Raw genomic sequence first — 21122 nt, 5'->3', positions numbered from 1 at the left:
TGCAATAGCTATCTTTAGAAATTAATTCCATCTTCTGGAAAGAATTGTGAGGACAAATTATTACTATCTACTAGAAAATTTAAAATTTAGTATGAGAAATAGGAAGTAAAGCCATGCCACTTCCTAGTAACAGAATGCAAAACAGTAACTACTGCAAACAGTAGTATATTCAACTATAATACCAACAGAAATTCAAAGGAGAATTTAAGAACAACTTTATTTTTCATTTTCAGATGACCTGTAGATGTACACGTGGAAAGGGAAGGAGCTGCAGCTTACCTTACAGGAATGGCTTTAGGCACAGCATTAACGTTATTTGGTTGATATTTAGGCTTGTCGACCTGTACAGCATAGGTGTCCGTTCCACTCTCAAAGTCAGGAGGCTGCGATGAGCTGTGTGCTTTCAAAATTGGTTGAGGAGAATTTGAAGATTTTGATGGCAACTCTGGTTTATGCTGAGCTTCATTTGGCAAGAGATTGTGGTTGAATTTCGGACTTTCAAACTTGCGCTCAAAGGGCCGTGCAGCACTCGTGTAAGGTTTGGTTGAGAAGCGGTTGTAGGAAGGAGTGACTGTTTTCTGAATCTGCTCAGTTCCATTAACAGGGCCTTTGTCAGGGAAGCTTTTCTGAGGGTAAAAAGTGGACTGCACAGTGTCCTCTCTAGAGGATCTGAAAATTGCTGACTTGTTCTGAGGTGGAGGAGGATCAGACACAGAGTTAACTGCAATGAAAATGAAAATACCCAAACTTGTCAGTAACCACCAAAAATGTCTGGTCACGTACACCGAGGCACATGAACACATTTTAGTCAATTCTTAATCATCAGTATAAAATATATACAGGTTCAGCTTAGCTCTCTTAGATCATCTCTCCTCTTACTGCATTTTGTACATATGGGCAAGTTATCTAACATTTCATTATAAATGTTAGAGACAATGGTATGACCTTTCAATGAAAAGGTTAGACTAATTTATATCATGATCAAACCTCCAGAAAAGCAGTACTGAAATATCACTGTGTAGCTGAACAAACCAGAAAATTCAACTGAACTGCGTAATCCCCTCAATGTGAAAGTGAAAACAACTTTTTCTTTTGTTTGTAGAAGCCTACAACTATTACTCATGTCAGAAGAATTCTGGTCCAAAGCACAGGGAGTTTTACTTCATCTTTGCTGAGACAAGCGCGACAGTTACAGGTATTACTAATACCTGGAAGCTACCTGGTTTCAGAGAGAATCACAAAATAATTTCATAAAATTCAATCTCACTACAAAAAAAACTATTTTCAACAATAATTATTCCACATTTCAGTTAGAGAACAACATAGTCACCCATGTAGATGTGCTGAAGCAACCCCATTAGCACCTGACACGCAATAGCTGTTCCCACAAAGGTCAGCTTTGTAACTGCTCACCTTCAGAAAGTGCAGGCTTGTGGTGTGCTGGGAGAGACAGGACAGGACTGTTAATTGACTGTGGCTGTGTGTACTGGACTGAAGGAGCAGGAGGAGGAGTTGTAACTTGAGGGATTGGCTCATAGCGTTTTTCACCAACAGGTCTATCCAGTGATTCAGTATCAGTTGGTTTCCCCCTGTTGAAATAGAATTAAAAAACAAACATTTGACGGTTTGGTTATCTCACAGCTCCTGCATTCACTGATATTTTTTGTCTTCTATGATCACCTGATTTCCATCTCTTCCTATAAACATCAAAACATTATTTTCTTGAATAGCCTGTCTCAAGTATAAAAACATTTATTGATAAGCACAAGAGATTCAGACAACATTGACCCTTAGAAGATTAGTAACACAAACCAAGGCAAACAAAAGGCAGATGACATTTCAGGTGTATTTGCATAATTGCCTATTAATTTTATTAATTTTTAAACTTCATTTGGAGTAATTTCAATGAAAGAGTGTTCTCTAATTTCATGGGTCTTGTGAAAAAAAAGTAAACCCACTTCTTTTTAGGTTTTTTTTTTTTGAAAAGCATAATTAGCCAAAAGGACAATGGATTCTAGTATAACTTCTTTAAATACACCTAGTATTTGAACAATGCCATCTTAATTAGAAATGTAATCAGCTTAAGCTTCACTAGCTTTATGTGCATAGTGTATGTAACTTTAAAAATCTTATTTTCAAAGCATTTTTCTTATGCTAGAAATGCTTATCCACAGGTTTACTTCAAAAAATGATTGATTTCACAAACACCTTTGTAATTTTGGACCGCAATAGTATTTATTGCACTTCCAGAATTTGTGTGTTTCAAATTTTAAGTGCACATAATGCCTGTGATGAAATGTAACAGTGAGAGGACACCTGAAAACATCCTCACATCAACAACAGTCTTACCACTTGATGTTCCTTTTCAAGTAGTCATAGCTAGTGTAAGAGCCAAGAAATCTAGGTGATGGCAAAGCAAACAGCAATAGAAGAATGAAAGAAAATAGTCATTCTATCTTGAGCATATTATTTCTTCACACTTTTTATGTTAGTCCTAGCAGCTGTCATATGACAAGGTTGTTGAAACAGAGACACTATTCACAGAGATATTTCTGATAAAACCTTTACCATATGCATGTTTACAATCATCACATACTATATTCAGTATGAGATTTGGTCAGTGAATTAGAAGGTAGTCAAGATATTGTATTGGCAGGTATTAAAAGTAAGAATGAGATTACACTAAGCCATTTGTTACAATCTGAACAAACAAAATTATTCAATACATTGAAAGAAATGAACAACCTCTCACATAGTCCAGTTTGAAACAACTTCTTCAGTCGTAACACTGACAGAATGACAGTAGCTTTGTACTGTACTGCAGATCATGTACGCAGGGTATTTTCACAGCAACTGTTTCTCCAGCACTATCAGCTCACACAGTAGAGAGCCCACACCATAAAATGTTTCTGGTTGTGTTCAACAGTATCTAAAAGGACATCTTAGAACTGTTTCCAAATACTAGGAGAGACAGAGAACCATAAGTATACTGATGACTTCCCTAGATTTTTAACACTTACCTTGCTTACATGTAGCAAGAAAATACATGTACTTGTACATGAGGACAGCTTTCCCTCATTCCTTCACTTTCTTATGGTCACAAATACTTAACAGGCAACAATTCTAGACACCAACCATCTTGGCACTTTAGAGGAGTATGCTATGAAACTATAAAAAGGCTGGAAACTTTTGAAAGTCTGCTTGATCATCACATGAATGAGAGGATCAGTGATCTAAACAGCATTTGTATGAACATACCTCTAAAACCAGAGTTGCAAAGAAGAGATTATTTTAGATCTATCTCAAAGCTTCCATTCCCACTGATTTTATCTAAAGCCATTTATCCAGCAACAGGAGCCATTACTGCATGCTCACTCCCTGTTGCCTTTACTACAGGTGGGTAACAGCTGCTCTCTCAAGAAAGTGCCCACCTGAAATCACTGCTTCCCAGAGGGAGACAGCAACCAGGGGAGGGCAGCCCTGCAAAAGCCCACAGAAAAAGCCCAACACACTCCACACTGATCAGAAGTGCATATCAGCGTCCCAGGGGACAAACAAATGGGGAAGGGTAGTACACCTTTTGATGAAGGGAGGAGAACACAAAGTTGTGTTTAGTATGAAGCACATTCTGTCACAGGCTCCTGACCAAGTGTCAGACACAATCCCATCCTCACTTCTCAGAACCTGTATGCAGCCAAAGTGATCCCTTGCAGCTCCTAAATCAAAATTTCCCTAATTATAGATAGGCTGCTTTCTAACCCATCTCCCACTTCACCTTCATTACAAATTTACTACTTTAATTTGAAAGGAAGCAGAAATAAACCCCTAGAATGAACCAGTGGGACCCAGGTTATAAGCCTATGGGTGCAACAGCAACTGCTTTGCTGGTGCTCCATAGACTCCAGCTATGACACTCAGGAGTCTGGATGCTGCTCCTCACTGCCTCCCCAGCTGAGGCTGCAGCTGCTTCTGTGAGCACTCTTAACCCTGCTCAGAACAGACATCCACAAAGTTACCTGACTCTGCAGCATGTCAAGCAGCTAAAGCAGGTAACGCCATTGATCCAAGCAGCAACAAATCCACTAGTCTCAGCCATGGGGATATCTGCCTCAAATTGCTTCAACTAGATCCACTGAAACACACCCATTTACAGGTTCTACTATTTTCTCACAGCAAGAGAAACTATCCCTTATTCTGCAGTTCCTGACAACTGCAACATGCAGATGTGGCATTATCCCTACAAAGCAGCTTTAGCAATGGCATAAATTTCTTAATTTATGAAAATAAACCCCCAACAAAATAGAACAGTAAAATAATTTGTAGTGGGAAAAATATGGATTGTCACCATCTTTACTCAGTGGCAAAGAACTTTACGTAATTTGATGTTTCACATTAATATTTAACATCAAGAAAGTTGTAGCTATTGCTCATGAATAAATAAAATCTGTCCTCTGTACCCAGAATACATTATATGGATTATTCAGAAGAAAGAGATTGCATAATCAACAGTTCCTGTATAATCCAAATTTAGTCCTGTTTATTTTTAGAAGAGTTATTCACAGAATAGCAATTACCATATAAATTCACTGGGAAAAAAGATTAATACTGAGCAAGTAACAGGAACAACGTGGAAGCTGGTTAAAGGAAAGTCCTAAACATGAACGCTTTCTCAAGATAGCAATGGGTTTGTGTTTCCACACAAGGACACTGCAGTGTACTAGAGGCAGTACTGTCCAACTGAGCAGCATTCTTGTTTATCTCTTTCCACTTACATTAATATTTTAGTATTTGTCTATTTGCACTGGACTACGCTGGGTAAATTTTCTTTCCCATGTCTGGCCCTTCCTGTTAAGGGTTACATTCTTTCACAAAGCAAAAACACAACACATGTTTGTCCCACATGATACATGAAATTGTCAGCCTTAAAACCAGTATTATCTTACTCCTCTGTGGCAGTAAGAGGTCACCTTCCCATACATACAAGCCCTGAAGTTATACACTAACTCATGATCAAAACAAAACCACAACTGAGCAGCCAAAGAATACAATGGACACTGCAGACAGAAGCAGTAGGTAGAAATATGGAAGAATCTCTCTCAACCATGAGCTGTTCTGCACCAAAAATTCAGAGGTTGTGTTTGTCTCTCATGCTTTTCACCATGACAACACTGAAGAATAACAAATGTACAATGAAAGCTTTTGACACTCTCCACCTGAAAAATTTTACAATCCTCACAATTACTTGATGAACGCTCACAACACTTCTCCCAATGCATGACTTGCATTTTCAATGGCAACACCAAAATGGATCATCTGTGGGTAACACTGGGTTTTTTATGTGAGAGTGGAATTGAGAAAATTACTGCTATGAGGCCAGTCAGGACAGCTTTCTTAGGTCTGTGCCTATGATGCCCAGAGAGCAGAACAGCTAAGCTCTAATCTTTCCACCAGAAGACACTGGGCAAGTGAAAAGGAAGGATATGAAGCATCCTTGCCTGAGAATCAGGACTGGTTACAGACACCCAATATACACATCATTAGGGAGAAAAAAAGTGAAACCTTTAAAACCTATCAAGCTTTTTGGAGCATTCCAACATTCTCAGGTCACAAAGACAGACAGTGGAAGATCACAATGACCAAACAAATAATAACTGGATTCCCAAGTCCCAGCTCAAATCCTTTAAGACAAGCACTGGAACATGGTGTATCAAGTACATGGAAGATACCTTGCACATACGCTCAACATTGTAAAACTACAGATAGTTTTTTTATTATTTCATTCTAAAGATCTCATTTACATTAAGGCTGCCATATTTTCAGCTTGACCTGAATAGTCCATGTTTCAAGCAGGAATACAACCAAAGCCCTCAAAACCACCCAATTTTCAGGCTGCATGCAGCAAGCCAAGGTGGCTTTTCACAGTAACAGCTACAAATATCTTGTTATTTCAAAACAAAACTTGTTGTTTCAAAACAAATTTAAACTGTGGATAGTATTAAAAAAGTTTGTGAAACTATCCTGCAAAATAGCCAGCTCTTTACCTGAGCAAAATCTCTGTATGAGCTTTCACACAATTTCTGTATCAAAATGTTCCAATTCAAGGAAACAAAACTATACAGGAAACAGATGTTTCCATCAACAGATTAAATTCTGGCCTCAGCAATATTCCCTAAAGGCTCAGTTTCCTAATGTCAAACATGGCTAACATGCACAAGAGCAAATGCATTCAGAACTGGAATAAATCAAAACCTTTGTTTTGAAGGATGCGTAAGCACTACTACTAGACTAAGAAAATGCTTTATTATGTCCTGCTTATGATAATAAACAGACCACAATCAATGATCTTGATGAGGGGATTGAGAGCACCCCCCTGATAAGTTCACAGGTGATTCCAAATTAAGGAGTGTTGATTTGCTGGAGGGTAGGAAAGCTCTGCAGAGGGGTCTGGACAGGCTGGATCAGTGGCTGAGGCCAACTGTGTGAGGTTCAGCAAGGCCCAGGGCTGGGTCCTGCCCTTGGCTCACACCAACCCCTGCAGTGCCACAGGCTGGGGCAGAGGGGCTGGAAAGCTGCAAAAGGCCCTGGGGGTGCTGCTCAACAGCAGCTGAACATGAGCCAGGTGTGCCCAGGTGGCCAAGGAGGCCAAAGGCACCTGGCCTGGACCAGCCATGGTGTGTCCAGCAGGATCCATGCAGTGACCATCCCTCTGTGCTGGCCACTGCTGAGGCCACACCTTGAGTGCTGTGTCCAGTTCTGGGCCCCTGGCAGCAAGAAGGACATTGAGCAGGTCCAGAAAAGGGAAACAGGGCTGGGGAAGGGTCTGGAGCACAAATCATGTGAGGTGCAGCTGAGGGAGCTTGGGGAGCTCAGCCTGGAGGAGGCTCAGGAGAAACATTATCAGTCCACAGCTCACTAAAAGAAGATCATAGCCAGGTGGGACAGGACAAGAGGAAGTGACCTCAAATTGTGCTGGAGGAGTTTAGGTCAGATATTGGGAAATATTTCTTCACTGAAGGGGCTATCAGACATTGAAACAGGCTGCCCAGGGAAGTCGTGGAGTCACCATCCCTGGAGGTGAAAAGATGTGTAGATGTGGCACTTAGGGACTGACATAAGTTGTAGGCCTTGGCAGTGCTAGATTATGGTTGGACTTGATCTTAGTGGTCTTTTCCAACCTAAACAATTCTAGGATTGTATGCTAGTTAAGCAGTAAGTAAAAGTAACATGTTGAAGGTCCTGATACCTGCAAAAGTGATTTATTTACCAAAATTAGGAGTTATAGAGGTATGTGTTTTTAAAGTAATGCTACACCTAAACAGAAACTCAGGACTTCATGAATACAAAATTTCATTTCAGTACCACAAGTCCCTGACTCCACTGAACACGGGCAGAATTTCAGTTTTAGTCCCAGATGCCCCCCTCCTTTTTCAAATTTAAAAAAACAAAGAACCCAAACTTACTTAGAATAATTGCTGAAATTCAGCTGATTCTGTGAATGTATTGGTTTGGTGGGCTCAGAATGATGGCTGGCAGGAACCTGCGCCGATGGCTTATTTTCAAAACTCCTGCGATCGAAGTAGGAGAGCTGCTTCCGGTAGTACTCCTCATCTTCCTCAGGATCATAATGATTGGAACGCACAATATCTTCAGGTGGCTTCACTTGAGGTCTCTGTGGTTCTGGGGCCCTAACCAAGAAGAATAATATACAGTTGCCTTGCCCAGTTGAACCAGCGTAAATGCCCAAATTACAATTCTATTTTTTAACCTAGCTAGTAATAAAGCAATGAATACGTAATTCTTATAATTGCATACCTTGCCTTTCTACCTATATTGCATGGAAATTAGAAGTTGTGACATACCATAAGGAAAGAAAATCCTTATTTCCCTTATATCTTACCTTTTCCCTTTTGTTTTGCTTTCTAATTAGCTCAATTAAAGATAGAAGAAAGTAGAACAGAGATACAATGATTTCTCAGCATTTTTGAGGAAGAAACTGAGTATTTTTCCCCCACCTCCCAGCAGTCACACCCATGAGAACTGATTTCATGCCCTGCTTTACTATTGATACACAAACCATACTGACATACTCTGACTCCTCTGCAGTTTCCAATTTGAAGCACTAAGATGTGTTTTTGAATATTCTAAACTCATCATGAAAACTAAATTTTATCAGTTGTGCATCTACCTGTAGGTTGTTTTCTCGTGCTCATACTGGCTTTGAGTAGTTGGTTTTGGACCACTCACACTTGTGAGTGCAGGCTTAGGTGCTAGTTCTGGAGGCTGTAAAGAAAAACACAGCATATTCGCTTAAATTCTAACATTTAGAAAGATAAAGCACTTTACGATTAAGAAAACTAAGAGTACCTTCCCTTCCTCCAAAAGAAAAAACAACTACTAGCAAAAGAAGAATTAGAGGAGTTTCCAGCATAGCAAGACCCCTGGCAGTGTTTTCACAAGAAGTGCTCAGGTTCTGCTTTTAAAACATACCCCATTTAGGTTGTTAAAAGGCAATATTTCACAAGCAGTGAAGCTTTGTTTCTGAAACAATATTTTACTTCTTGCAGTGCAGTTTCATTAGCAAAAAAGCAGGAACTAAAATACTCAAATGACTTACCTTGACAGCTGATGTATCACTTGTATCCTTCATTTTTTCCAAAGATGGGGATCTTCTCCTTTCAAATATCTTAACCCTACTTCGCACAGACTGTGGTTTCATGGCTGGATCTTCCTCTTCCTCAGCTAGGGATGGTGGTGTAGGCAGTGGTTTACTGTTGGAAGGCAAAACTTCTGGTTTGGTTTGTGATGAAGGGGGAGGAGGAAGAGAAACACCTGAAGTGCTATGAGAAGGCTCATACTGTCCAGCTTTAGCATTATAAGCTTGAGGAGGTCCTTGTTCATAGCCTCTTATGTGTGGATCAAAGTACTGCTTGGGTTCAGGAGACCGAGATATGGCTGACTGGTATGGCTGAGCTTCTGGTTTGTATCGACCGTGGGTGTCGTAGCCAACCGTGTGTTGATCCTCGTATCGCACTTGTGGCAAGCTGAAGTTTTTGGGTGCATGCTCGTAGCGAGGTCTGCTGTCGTAGCTCATTGCAGGGGGCTCCTCAAAACGAGGTTGTGCTGGGTAATAGCTGCGTTCTGTGCTCTCTTCTAGATTTTGTCTGGAATCGAGATCCCTAGGAGGCTGGTTTTCATAAGCTGTTCTTGTTTGGTTATAGGGCTGCTTGTCCTCATAATATGTCCAGTGATCCTCATAGGGAGGCACACGGTCATCATAATGTAGGCGAGGGTCATAAGCACGAGAAAATTGATCTACATAGTTTGTAGAGTCATACCTGTATGTTGACTGTTCATAATCCCTACTCGGTTGTTTTTCTGCATATTGAGCCTGGGATTCATAGATCAGATTTGGGTCTCTTTCCTGTCTCTGTACTGGGTGATTAATTGCTGGCTGTTTTAAGACATAGCTTTGTCTGGATGCTTCTTCATTAATGTATGGATCCTTCCGGTACACCTGTTAGAGAGAGACACTTCTCAGCTAAAATGAAGAGTAACTTCAGCTGCAGTTGAAAGGTAGTATTTGAAACAAACACAAGTTTTAAATATTAGCTTTAATTTTGTTTAAAAGCAGAGTAATTTGATGCAGATGGTTTGCAACCAGAGGAAGCTGAACTTGATGATTCAAGATATCCCTTTTAGTCATGTTTTTAAGAAGCCTAGATTAGAAGAGTAGATTAAAGAGAAAGACCAAGGTAATAGCTTCATGTCTGGGTTTTGGTGGTCAGGGGAAAAAAAAGCACGCTTTTTTTCAGAATGTGGAAAGAGTGGAAGTGAAATATATAAATACACTAGGATAGTTCTAGCATTGCTGAAGTAGTATATAAAGTCACTCAACAAATAGTGCTCAACCTCATGATCAACGATATGGCACGATTTAAATTTTAGGGAAATAAGATTTTTGTCGAGGCCTCATTAACAGGAGAACGTTGACAGTCTAAGGAAGTCACATGTAAAGTAAAATCAAAATACAGAATGCAGCCTTTTTTAAAAGGTCAGGTGTTTGAGAAGTGAAAAGGACAGAGTTTGAAGCCATGCACACAAAACATTAAATGATGCTCAGCAATTCAGATGAACTGGTTTTTGTAACCTGCATGATTCTCTTAGACGAACAAAAAATTAGAAGGAATTCTTCAAATAAGGGCAAAACAAAGATCATATGCTAGCTTGATGTATAGCAGGAAATCAGCACAACAATGTGGCACAGGTACCTTTGCTGGATCTATATGCGGCGATAAGGATGATGGCTCTTGGTCTCTTAGCACTACATGAGCTCCCTCAGTACTCGGTGCTCTTAAGGGGCCCGCTTGTGGTTGGTAAGAGTTGTAAGGAGCAGCAGTAGGCTCCTCCAGTCTGACATTACTTAGGTTTACATTAGCATTTACTGCAGAGGCTGATGAGGTTGCAGGGTTTGATTCAGGCGACGGGGAAAGGTAAGGGACTGCAGGTGAGGCTTCTGCTTTCTGTGAAGTGTTTAAAATATTTTAAATATACTGCTATTGAATCAATGTATGACTTTTTGATTTATATTAAAATAATTTAAGTGATGCTCTGACCAATGCAGCTAGATGTAGAATGAAATGTACTGATAGTATCATGCACTAGCACTTCCAGAAACTCATTAGGTTGAGGATTATAAAAGCAAAACATTTAATCAAAGTAGAATGGTACTTCAATCCCCCTCCTGTCAATGAGTCACTAAAACAGGCAGGGCAAGGTGATTCTCCAATTCACTGTAATGTACTGTTGCTGCTGACAGATTCTTGTATGCACACACAACACTGGTAAGCAGAATATAAATGGACATTTCTTATTCAAGAGAACTTGCAACCTGAAGTCAGTGTACAGTGGTCAGTGTATAAAATGACTTTCTTACCGGCTGAGTAGTAGTTGGTTTAAATCCTGAAGAGTCTATTCTGAGATTTGGCTGTGGCTGAGCTTGAGATGCATAAGCAGGGTAAGTCTGAGTCTCATGATGCATTCCAGAAGAATCCTCTCGAACGGGTTCAGAGGAGCGTGTAATAGCAGATTCAGGAGGAGTCCCAACCTCATCATTCAGAGTTTCATCCAGTTCTTGATCAGTGTAAGCACCCCCTTCTGTGTCTGTGTCTTCATAGTCAGACGTGTGTCTGCTGTCTGTGCTGTACATGGAATACTCACTGCCGGGAGCGGAGAGGTAAGAAAGGCGGTCATCGTGTAAATCAAGATCATCACTTGTAGCACCATCTGCCTGTGGCAAACAAAATTAGGGTACACATTTATTGAAATACCTTTTCAAGAACACCCTTCTCTTGCAATGTAGAATGTGGGAGTTTTATCAAATTCAGTATTATTATCATCACAGGGGACAAGAAATCTGGTTTCCACCACTGAATATGTTAAGCTTAGTCCTAAAAGACTTATCTGCAGCCTAGCTCTTTGAATCATTTTACTAAGGGACCAGATGACTGTCAGTGTAAGGGAGCAGGGGACAGTGCAGTGTCCACAGAGATCAAAGTGCTTGCAAAAATACAGAGCTGCACTTTAAAGCGGTATTATGCTTTCGGAATCATCACTTTGCAGGTACATATAAGGAGCTAGGGTCTAATCCAGATCTAATTAAGAAACCCATAGCGATAGGTGATTCATCATTTGCTTACTTTTAGTTGGCACGAGACTTGATAATAGTTCTTCAAGAGGATGGATCTAATGTGCATAGAGTAACATGCAGCTCAAGAAGGTAAGTGGAGTTTTAGTGGGGAACGTAGAATACTAACTTGTGGTTTCACATGTGTTTTCTCACAACTGTTCTCAGAAAGAACATGAATATGCCACTTGATTTTATAATAATGAAAAACTCATTCCATCATCAGGCAATCCTAGCCCCGAGTACCCATGCAGTGAAATTCCCAGATGTTCTTTGACAAAAACCCATCCAATCCCTGCAAAATCTTGACAGCATTAATATATCCTCCAGTTAACAATGCCAGTGAGGAAATGCTCCCTTACTACACTGCTACATGCATAAGGACAAATGTACAGCTCTCATTAACAGAGTAAGTGCATTAATGTAGAGAGAAATCAGCTTTAGGCAGCTCCCACAGCCAGGAAGCATTACTGCTTTAGATCTTCACAGAAAACCTCTCATGAGCATTGTTTTGCCATTTCCCCCCAAACATTATTTCTTACCTTTCCTTCTGAAACCCACACTAGCTGGTTCTGCTGTTGCTGAATTGCTTCCTTAAGAGCTCCATACCATCCTTCATTCATTGAATTCAAGTTAATGGTAGCTAGAAGTACAGCAGATTAGTTTGACTTATGATTTCTGCAGAACTACAAGGATTTATACCATGAGTAATAAAAGCAATATAAACTGGTAGGTTAAAACTATGAGATTTAAATAGTAATGTAAACATTAGTATCCAAGCAACCTTAAGGCCTGATGTGGTTTCGGACGTGGAAATTAGCACAGGAAATGCTAAATTAACAGTAGCTTAGAATAAAGAGAGGCTTGAGTTTAGCCAGACTAAAACAATAAAGTTACATCATTTTCCTATTTATTCAAGTTTTGATTTTGGCTGATGATCCTGCAAAGCCACAAGACCTATTAGAAATGTCATTTTGATGTTTCAGATTGCTTCACATTTGTGCAGTCATGTGCAAATGATGCACACACCAATTAACTACTGGTTATTGAATGGGGAAGCCTGAACAAGTCCATCACTGCTTGACCTGCTCCATTTGCAGAAAATTCTGGAGGTAGAAGCTTTTCTCATCTTGCCTCCCCTTCTCTGTCAGAAAGTCTAATCCAGTCTGTCTAATTACTTACTTGTGAAGAGATGGTGATTATTTTTGCGGAGCTTGTGAGCTCTTTCATACAGCTTCCTGGCACTTTTTCGTGATTCTGGGCACAACCTCATTCTCATGGTCTTTACTCCCTGCTTAGAATCAGGATTTAGGAACACTACAATTGGATACCACTGGGCATAATTCAGACGGTCCACTGCATTGGGAGTGACATCTAATAAAGCATGTTTGTCCTGTAGTGACAAAAAGGATAGAGGCAAGAAAGTGAATTATTTGTGTCCTACATGAAAATTTTCAAACATACTTCACAAACTGATTTTGCATTACTTTTACAGAATTCATTGTTTCAAAGTATTGACATAAATCCCTCTCCTATTTTAATAAAAACCAAACCAATTCCAATACCAGCCTAAATAGGCATATACATTTTGAACTGTAGGACCACTGTATAACTCTAGGATTTTTTATATTTAATTCTATTTTTGAAAAATTTCCTCAAAGTAAGCAGATGCTGAAATAAAAATAAGCAGTTTCCTGTCAGCATTCTGTAAATAGGAAAAAACCAAAAACTGAAACACAAGACATTACACACTTTTATCTTCCTTTTTACCAAAAAACCCCAACACTGTGAATGCAGAACTTGGCCAGCTTTCATTCAATGCAATCAGGCACACAGCATGAAGCATACTGACTTTGCTGCTTTAATAGCTTTCTTCCCCTCTCATACTTCAGCATCTGAAACTCTTCCAGTTTGTTTTTAAGTAAGGAAATAAATAGGTAAGCCTCATATAATGCACTAATAGTAGAGGTTTTAAGTATATTAATGAAGGGAGGTGGAAGAACCTTTTCCAATCCTCACACAAAAGAATTAAGTCAAGTGATCAGTTTGTACACCCAGGTGCTGCAAAACAGACAACTCCACACAAAGTAACCATCTCTAGCTATAATGTCACACCATGGCTTTAAATGAAAGAGGAAACAGCTTAAAAGAGCCTTAATGGAGAGAGGACAACTCTGGAACAAGGCCTAGAAGTACATCCAGGCTGAAGTTATTAATATGGAGAAGAAGGCTGGTGGGACTTCTCTTATTAGCCAACAGAGTAATGAGAAAGTTACTTTTAAAGCAAACACAGTAAATTACCATTCTACATTTAAAACACCCAACACTACCTCATGTTATCAGTTTTACTTTTCTTGTGTTAAAAGTCCAGTGACAGTAGAAGACTTACTCTATCGATTATCTGCTTTATAGTGTGGAGACGAATAATGCCAGAACTACGTTGGTCAGTACCAGCATCTCTTGGTTCACTTTCTGGTAAAGAGGACACAGTAAAAATCTACTGTAAATTTACAACATATTCTACATTCCCTTATTAAGATAAAACAAACCATTTCATAGCTCAAACTTGAAGACACTTCTGATTACACATCATACATGAATACAGTATGGCCATAAAAATCATATCTTTACAAAAGCACGTAGAAACAGGATAAAATACAGAATTAAAATGAAATTTGAGGTGCTATAAATAGAACTAATATTTCTTCAGAGACTTATCAGCAGCACTGTAGTAGAAGCATTTACATTTAGTCTGTTCCTTTACATTGTCAATGTCTTGTTAAATATGCTAACTAAAGAAATAATGTGGAAACAATCTAGACAAAAAAACCTGACTATTTCCTAACTGCAGAAAAACCTGATCTCACACTTACTTGCAATTTGAAAGATATCTGGTTCTTCTCTAGCAAGTTTCTCCCGTGCAACATCAGCTATTGGACCAAAAATGGTTACAGGTCTGAGAAACCCAGCTAGAATTGAAGGAAAAAGAAAAGTCAATATATATTGTTTGCTTAAACCAAATGGAAGATATGCTTAACTACATTTGGTTTTCCAAACCAAACCACACAAACCTGTAATGTGCAGTTAAGAGTACAGCCATACCTTCCCGAAGAACAACTCTTTCATAGGCAGGAAACTTTGTCTGAACAGGTTGGGCAGAAAGATCTTCTCTACTTTTCCGGAGATTTCTTTTTGAGCTTCGTAAGCCTCGGAATCTCCAAAAGTCTGCTCGATCTCCTCCTGCTGTCTTTGGAAGTGTGTACTGTACACTAGCCAGCTGCTCAGCTCTGAGGTGACAACAAATCCCAGTTACCAAGAAGTCAGCTTCTGAAGTAAAGCCTGACTAACAAGCTTATGCTCTCAAAAAATCTCTGCCACTGGCTGAGCCAAGATTTTGTTGTACTATGAACTACAAGACAACTACTAAGCCTGGTATCACATTTCTAAAACTTATTATATCCTTGTCTCTTGTATTGACAAGAAAATTTATTCAAGGACTGTGCAAAGTCAAAAGCAAATCCACAGATATGTTAATTCAGTATGTTTTACAGTTTGTCGCTTTTTCTAACTGAACCAATTTTATAAACCTGAAAGGAAGTCCAGTCATTCATTATACAGATACCATTTAAAACTGTGGGTTTGAACCAGCAATTTAACTACTGCAGAATCGTACCTGTTTTTGTTAGGTATGATACCTCTTTCCACTTCCTTATGATTCTTCCCAATTCGAATGGCCAGCCACGAGCCCAGTTTGCCATTGTACAGAGTGTCCACCACCCGGAACACTTCACCTTTATTGAAACTTAGTCCATAAGGAGATTCCTTCTCATATTCAAAATGAGTTCTGATATAGAAAGAATCCCCTACATCAGACTCAACAATGCGACGATAAACTGAAAGAAGGAAAAAACCCCCAAAATATCAAGTGTTACATAAATTCAAGTGATGTTATAATGCTCACAAGAATTACACAAAGCAATGCCTCACCTTAATTCTCCTTGTTCTAAATGTACATTACTTTGAGAAGCCTTAATGTCTCACAGATGATCTATTTTAAGCAGCATAACTATTTATAGTAAACTCTCCTAACATAAATTCAACTTTTATAGTCAAAAGTTTGGGCCTAGTGCAAGCTTACTTAATTCGCCCCAGAAGGAATTAATCTTGAGAAAAGTTTGTATGTACAAACACATCAGCATAATCACTCATTTTCAATGGCATCACTACAACTGACTCCTCTAGTTCCTCTAAGGATAATGCCAAGACATTACTTAGGTGGTAGGGGTTATTTCTGAAGAGGATTTTTTTTGTTTGGCATTTTGTTTGTTTAGGGTGTGTGTGTGTGTGCATACTGGCACACCATCAGTCTCTATTCCATTTGTAGTGGCCACCTACCCCAAAGCCAAAAGGAGTTAATAGTTTAAAGTGCCAATTTCCTGCAAGCTAGCAGTTAGTTATTGGTCACTGGACTTTTTAATGCTGTTCTAAGCAGTCTACTACATCACTTCCAATACACAAATATTTACCGTCTTTTTTCTTCTGTGCCAAAATGGTTACTTCTTCGCCTTTAGGAAGATCCAGCAAAAAAAGGACAGCTTCTTCTCTGATGATATTTGTGAAATCTACGTTATTTACCTGGTATCAATGAAGCAATCAGTTTGATTTAGCATATGATATTATTACAGAGATATAATTATACAATAGGTAATCTGAATCTATTGCTATGATTTTTTTCTTACTCAATTTCATACATACCAAGTGCATGTATTTCAAAATGCCTCTTGTCCCTCTAAAGAGTCACACTTTATTTCTCAATAAAAGCACAGCTTCCAGGATACTAGGTAGCTGTTCATGTTATACGCATTATGGAACACCTATATATATCAGTATATATATATATATATCAGTAGCCCACAAAGCACTCTGACAACTTAGTCACCCAGCATGAAATGAAACAACTTTATCAACTGAATTTTGTCTACAACATTTAATGTAAAAACCTTACTAAACTTCTAGCAACAGTACAGTAAAAAGAGATTTTTCTCCTAGTAAGTAATCTAATAAATACGTACAGAAGAAACCACGTATGAACTACAAGGGCAAAATACTCAATCCTACATAAAGAAAATCTACTTTGGCACAACAAAATATTTGTAATGTTAACAGTTTTGACATACCCTGAGAATCTGGTCCCCTTCCTCTAATCCTTCTTTTGCTGCAGGGCTGTCTTCCAGAACACCAGCTACAAATATGCCAACATCATTGCCACCCGCTAGTCGCAAGCCCACACTATCTCCTTTTCTGAATTTTACCAGTTTCATGCTTGGCCTAGAAATTTAGAAAATATCCTACTTACTCATGTAATAGCATAAAATATCCTGGTAAATTTGAAACATGCAAAGAAATAATCTGCTTGTTAGTCAATTAGTGGCTATTTTGCTATACATACCCTTAACTGCTTATCAGCTGCAGCATTACAACATGCTCAACAGCAGCACTCTAAAAACCCACCTGCATGTACATGTTTAGTATGGCTTGTTTGTCTTACACTCATAGTGTTTATGTGAGACACTGACACTCTCTTCCAAAAACATTCTTCCTTTTAAAGAGCTCTGCTGGCATACAGATCTATTTTGGCTCTGAAGAGATCAAAATGAATTTGAGGTCAAACCAAACTAGAATCTATTCTCATGTACACTAATGTCCATCAAGGAGATCCCAGCTGAAATTGACTTATTTGCATGCTGGGACATTGCACATTTCTGCAGTAACCTTTATTCACTGCTCTCCAATCACTATGAAAGGTAAAGAATATACTACAGTAACTTTCCTCTCTTTGGAGATGGAGACAGGAAAGGAGGAGTCAGAGTGCCCAGGGAGAGACAAACCCAGCAAATCCCTTTTACCTGTTGATTATTCTAAGGACTACTTTCCATAGAAATGAATAGATTTTAAAATGGTATATTACACAGTGTAAGTGCCAACAAGGCTCAGGAATAAATCTCACATCTTAATCATTTGTAAACAGAAGGGTCAGGACAGGATACTGGACATGATATCAGAGCACAGATAGAAGTTACTGACCACCCTGGATAAAATTTTGGTTTGCTTAAGGACCAGGCAGGTTCAAAGAGAGTTCAGAGATACATTACCGAAGCATTCCATCTTCATGGGTTGAATTGGGTAAAGGACCATCAGATGGACTGACTGGTAAATCCACATCTGGCTGACCTCCTTGTGCATACACTGGCTTTGGTTCTATTAAAATACCAAAGATTTCCAACGTCCATTTGGTCATTTTAAGATGAAAATGTGAAGTTTAACTTAGTTAATGACTTCTTCAGTAGCCTTCCCTCCATACCACTTAGACTCAAATTCAAAGTAAAATACTAGAAAACTTACAACAGAAGACATTCTCATCATGCCACTCAGAGCACTGTGGTTACTGGCCTAATTAGTACTTTACTAATTGTAAAGGTTCCCAAACTTTCTTTGCACTTCATCAAGTACTTTGTACACTGCAAAATGGCAAGAACTAGAAGGCTTCATGCTCCCAAGATCACTTTCAATCCTTCTGTTTCTAACCTTGATTTCTCTTCCCTAACTTCTTAATTTTTCATTGGTTCTCTTCACTCAAGAATTCAATTTTTGAAATGAAAATAGCATAAATCTTCAATCTAATATACATGCCTTGAGGTCCAGCTGCTGGTCCTTGGGGCTATGCACTTACTATGGCTTTGCTGTAGAGCTTCTCTGGAGTTCCTGTGAGGAAACTGCCACTGCAGGCTTCCCTCAGCAGCGAGCACTGGCAGGGGCTCTTCTCTGATAAAGGCTTGGCCGTGTTATAAGAATTTCTATGTAAGGCTCATTTTTGCACACTGGAAAAATTTTGATTTCAAACAAGGCTGACTTTAAACTAGTCTAATATTCCTGATATTACAACTGCACCATCTTCCTTTTAAATCACAGAACAGACTAGTTTGAAATTGGGAATTTCAGGCAACAGTTGGGTAATTATGCCTTTTTCTAATGTAACTCTGGTCCTTCCCATACTGTAGCACAACATTTTTCTTTAAGTGTATAATTAACCCTTCCTAGGCTAAGCCTCTGATGATTCCTCCCAACAAATAATTTCCTCTCACCCTTCTTTGACACAATCAGCTATGACAGTCATCTTGCCCTTGCCTTTTGTCTAAGCAGCAAACCATCACAGATTCTTCCAATCACTTCTCTAACATTTTTATTACAGTCTTGGAAGGATCCTCATTTCCCTAGAACTTTCATGAGGCTGTTAAAGGATTATGCCCTTTAGTACACTTTTTTATCTTGGGCAAGTGAATTGTATCTGCAGACATTAATTTAAATATTAGCTTTATGTACTGGCCTACAGCTCCTTCCGCCTAAACTAAGTATTTCCATGTGTCTCTTCCCATTCATGTAAGAATAGAACATTTCTCCTTCCCCATCAACCAACAAAACCCCCACACTATCACTCATTTGCTAGCCCCTCAGACCAATTATCAGTACATTATTTTGGATTAAGAACCATCTTAAGGGTCACTGATCTGGCTTGATTGGTATTATGCCAATTATTAATCTTCAGTATCTTACAGAAATGCAGAATTCAACTTTCTAATCTCACTACCACATCCTTTTCCAACTTGGCAAATAAAAACTACTTCATTTGCCTCTCTTCATAACACTCCTGTAAAAGGTCACCTCCTATAACCATCTTTGTAATAATGTCTGCTGCATCAGAAAACCTACTGTTCTTATTTTCAAGATCTTTCAGAATCTATCAACATCACAACTCTTCCAGTTCTTTACTAATCTACTGACTACTACATGCAGAAGTGTCACTGCTCATCCCTTAGGTCCTCAAATATTTTCAAGCTTGAATGTGCTTTCTCTCATTGCACCCAGCCCTTCAGTAACAGCTCCCTCTAAACCATCTGCACAGCTCCTTTCTCCACTTGTAACTTCACTGAAGTGCCTCATTGTGTAAACAAAAATCTTGTAAGTGCCAGCCTGCCCAGAACAGTGTCCTGTAGCATCTTTTGTTTGTTTGTTTGTTTTATTTTTTACACCATCTGGCTTTTATTTGCTGCCATTTAGCTTATCCTTCCCTTTTGGGAAAAGGAATGAGATTTTGTTCTGGTTTGATTAGCTGTACTGCATTTCTTAAACTCCCTTCTTGGTCCATGACTGTAGTTAAGTGCTACATGAACAAAGCATTTGGGAGTGTTTTTGAGTTGTATCTTGGGAACAGTAGCTCTAAACAGGCTGAACTACACCATTGCTATAGACTGCTACAGTAACCTATAAGAACACATTCACTATTGAACACTCAGAAATGATAGATTTTAACCTTGCCTGAGAAATCAGCACAAAACTACAACCATCACTTACAACTACAATCCTAAACACGGAAATCTGACTCCCATATAAAGACAGACCCCACAACTTAGGTTTTCAGGACAAAACTTTTAAGATATAAATGGGATTATGGTTACAAAGACTATTTGTATTCAGAAATACAAATAATTAGGACTTGGTTTGTTTTAAGACTTGAAAGTCATTCCACAAATATGCAAGAGCATTAAGTCTTTACCGGTCATCCATTCTTAATGACATGCATAATTAATATATTTAAGTATTTTTACCTGGGAGTGGTGGAGTTTGTTTTTCAGTTCTTTCAACTGTCACCTCTTCCACAGTTTTAGAAATATCATCTGCATTCTTTACAGGTGTAGAGACAGCTCCTGGTTTAGTTATTCTCTCATCTTCTCTGCTTCGATGACTATATTAGAGAAAAAAATTCCACTCTGCATACAGAACCGCTTCTATGATCTCAGTCTATTAAGACTAAAGGATAAATACTTTCATTCATCAAGTTCAGGGTAAGCTATCACCATTACTATTGAGGAAGGTTTTGTTCTTAGACTATCACATTATTAATAGTTTTTACCATTTCTAAATCCTAGTGTTTTGTCCCTAATAGCACATTAACAAAGGAGTTCCCTAGGAATGGCAGTTAAGAGAGCAGCAGACACAGACCCCTCTCTGCTTCAAACACAAGTCACACGCACCTGCTGGATATTGATAGATATATAAAGAATAGAGAAGCAAAGGGAAGAAAGGAAGAAAATCCACTACAATGGTATTTTCCTCACCCCTTCCTATAGAAATAATAGATTTTTAGACTTAATTCTTAGGTTTTGCTGTGACCAAGCTAAATTATCTGCTCCTTTGTTTGTCAGCTGCCCTGAAACACAAGTGCTGCTGGTGTGGCATTTTTTATCTTTGCAAAGTCCTGCCAAGGCCCACAGAAATACGTTCCTCATTTCTCATCTCCTCAGAGAGGATAAGACCTTCAATCCACAGCTTTGACAACAGGGAAGCGCTTCTCATCCTCACATTTTAGTCAAAAGACAATTTG

The 21122-nt window shown here is 38.9% G+C and overlaps 1 protein-coding gene across 5 annotated transcripts in view; it reads right to left on the bottom strand.

Annotated features, from left to right (window-relative positions):
* Positions 1-21122, bottom strand: part of TJP1 (tight junction protein 1) — a 69015-nt gene that overhangs the window by 6489 nt on the left and 41404 nt on the right. For 3 of the 5 annotated variants that reach the window (XM_058846558.1, XM_058846559.1, XM_058846561.1), the window contains exons 9-25: positions 20347-20483; positions 17836-17941; positions 16861-17011; positions 16210-16318; positions 15357-15576; positions 14786-14970; positions 14557-14652; positions 14073-14155; positions 12866-13076; positions 12226-12326; positions 10934-11287; positions 10269-10520; positions 8615-9514; positions 8186-8280; positions 7461-7685; positions 1414-1589; positions 280-721 (exon numbers count right to left, since the gene is read on the bottom strand). In XM_058846558.1, the coding sequence (XP_058702541.1) occupies positions 280-721; positions 1414-1589; positions 7461-7685; positions 8186-8280; positions 8615-9514; positions 10269-10520; positions 10934-11287; positions 12226-12326; positions 12866-13076; positions 14073-14155; positions 14557-14652; positions 14786-14970; positions 15357-15576; positions 16210-16318; positions 16861-17011; positions 17836-17941; positions 20347-20483 (3843 nt within the window). The remainder of the gene's footprint in view (positions 1-279; positions 722-1413; positions 1590-7460; positions 7686-8185; positions 8281-8614; positions 9515-10268; positions 10521-10933; positions 11288-12225; positions 12327-12865; positions 13077-14072; positions 14156-14556; positions 14653-14785; positions 14971-15356; positions 15577-16209; positions 16319-16860; positions 17012-17835; positions 17942-20346; positions 20484-21122) is intronic. The other 2 variants (XM_058846562.1, XM_058846563.1) reach the window with 1 other exon arrangement.

The sequence above is a fragment of the Poecile atricapillus genome, chromosome 11, assembly GCF_030490865.1.
Source record: "Poecile atricapillus isolate bPoeAtr1 chromosome 11, bPoeAtr1.hap1, whole genome shotgun sequence".
In the NCBI taxonomy this organism is placed as follows: Eukaryota; Metazoa; Chordata; class Aves; order Passeriformes; family Paridae; genus Poecile; species Poecile atricapillus.
This window is presented reverse-complemented; position numbering and strand designations above follow the sequence as displayed.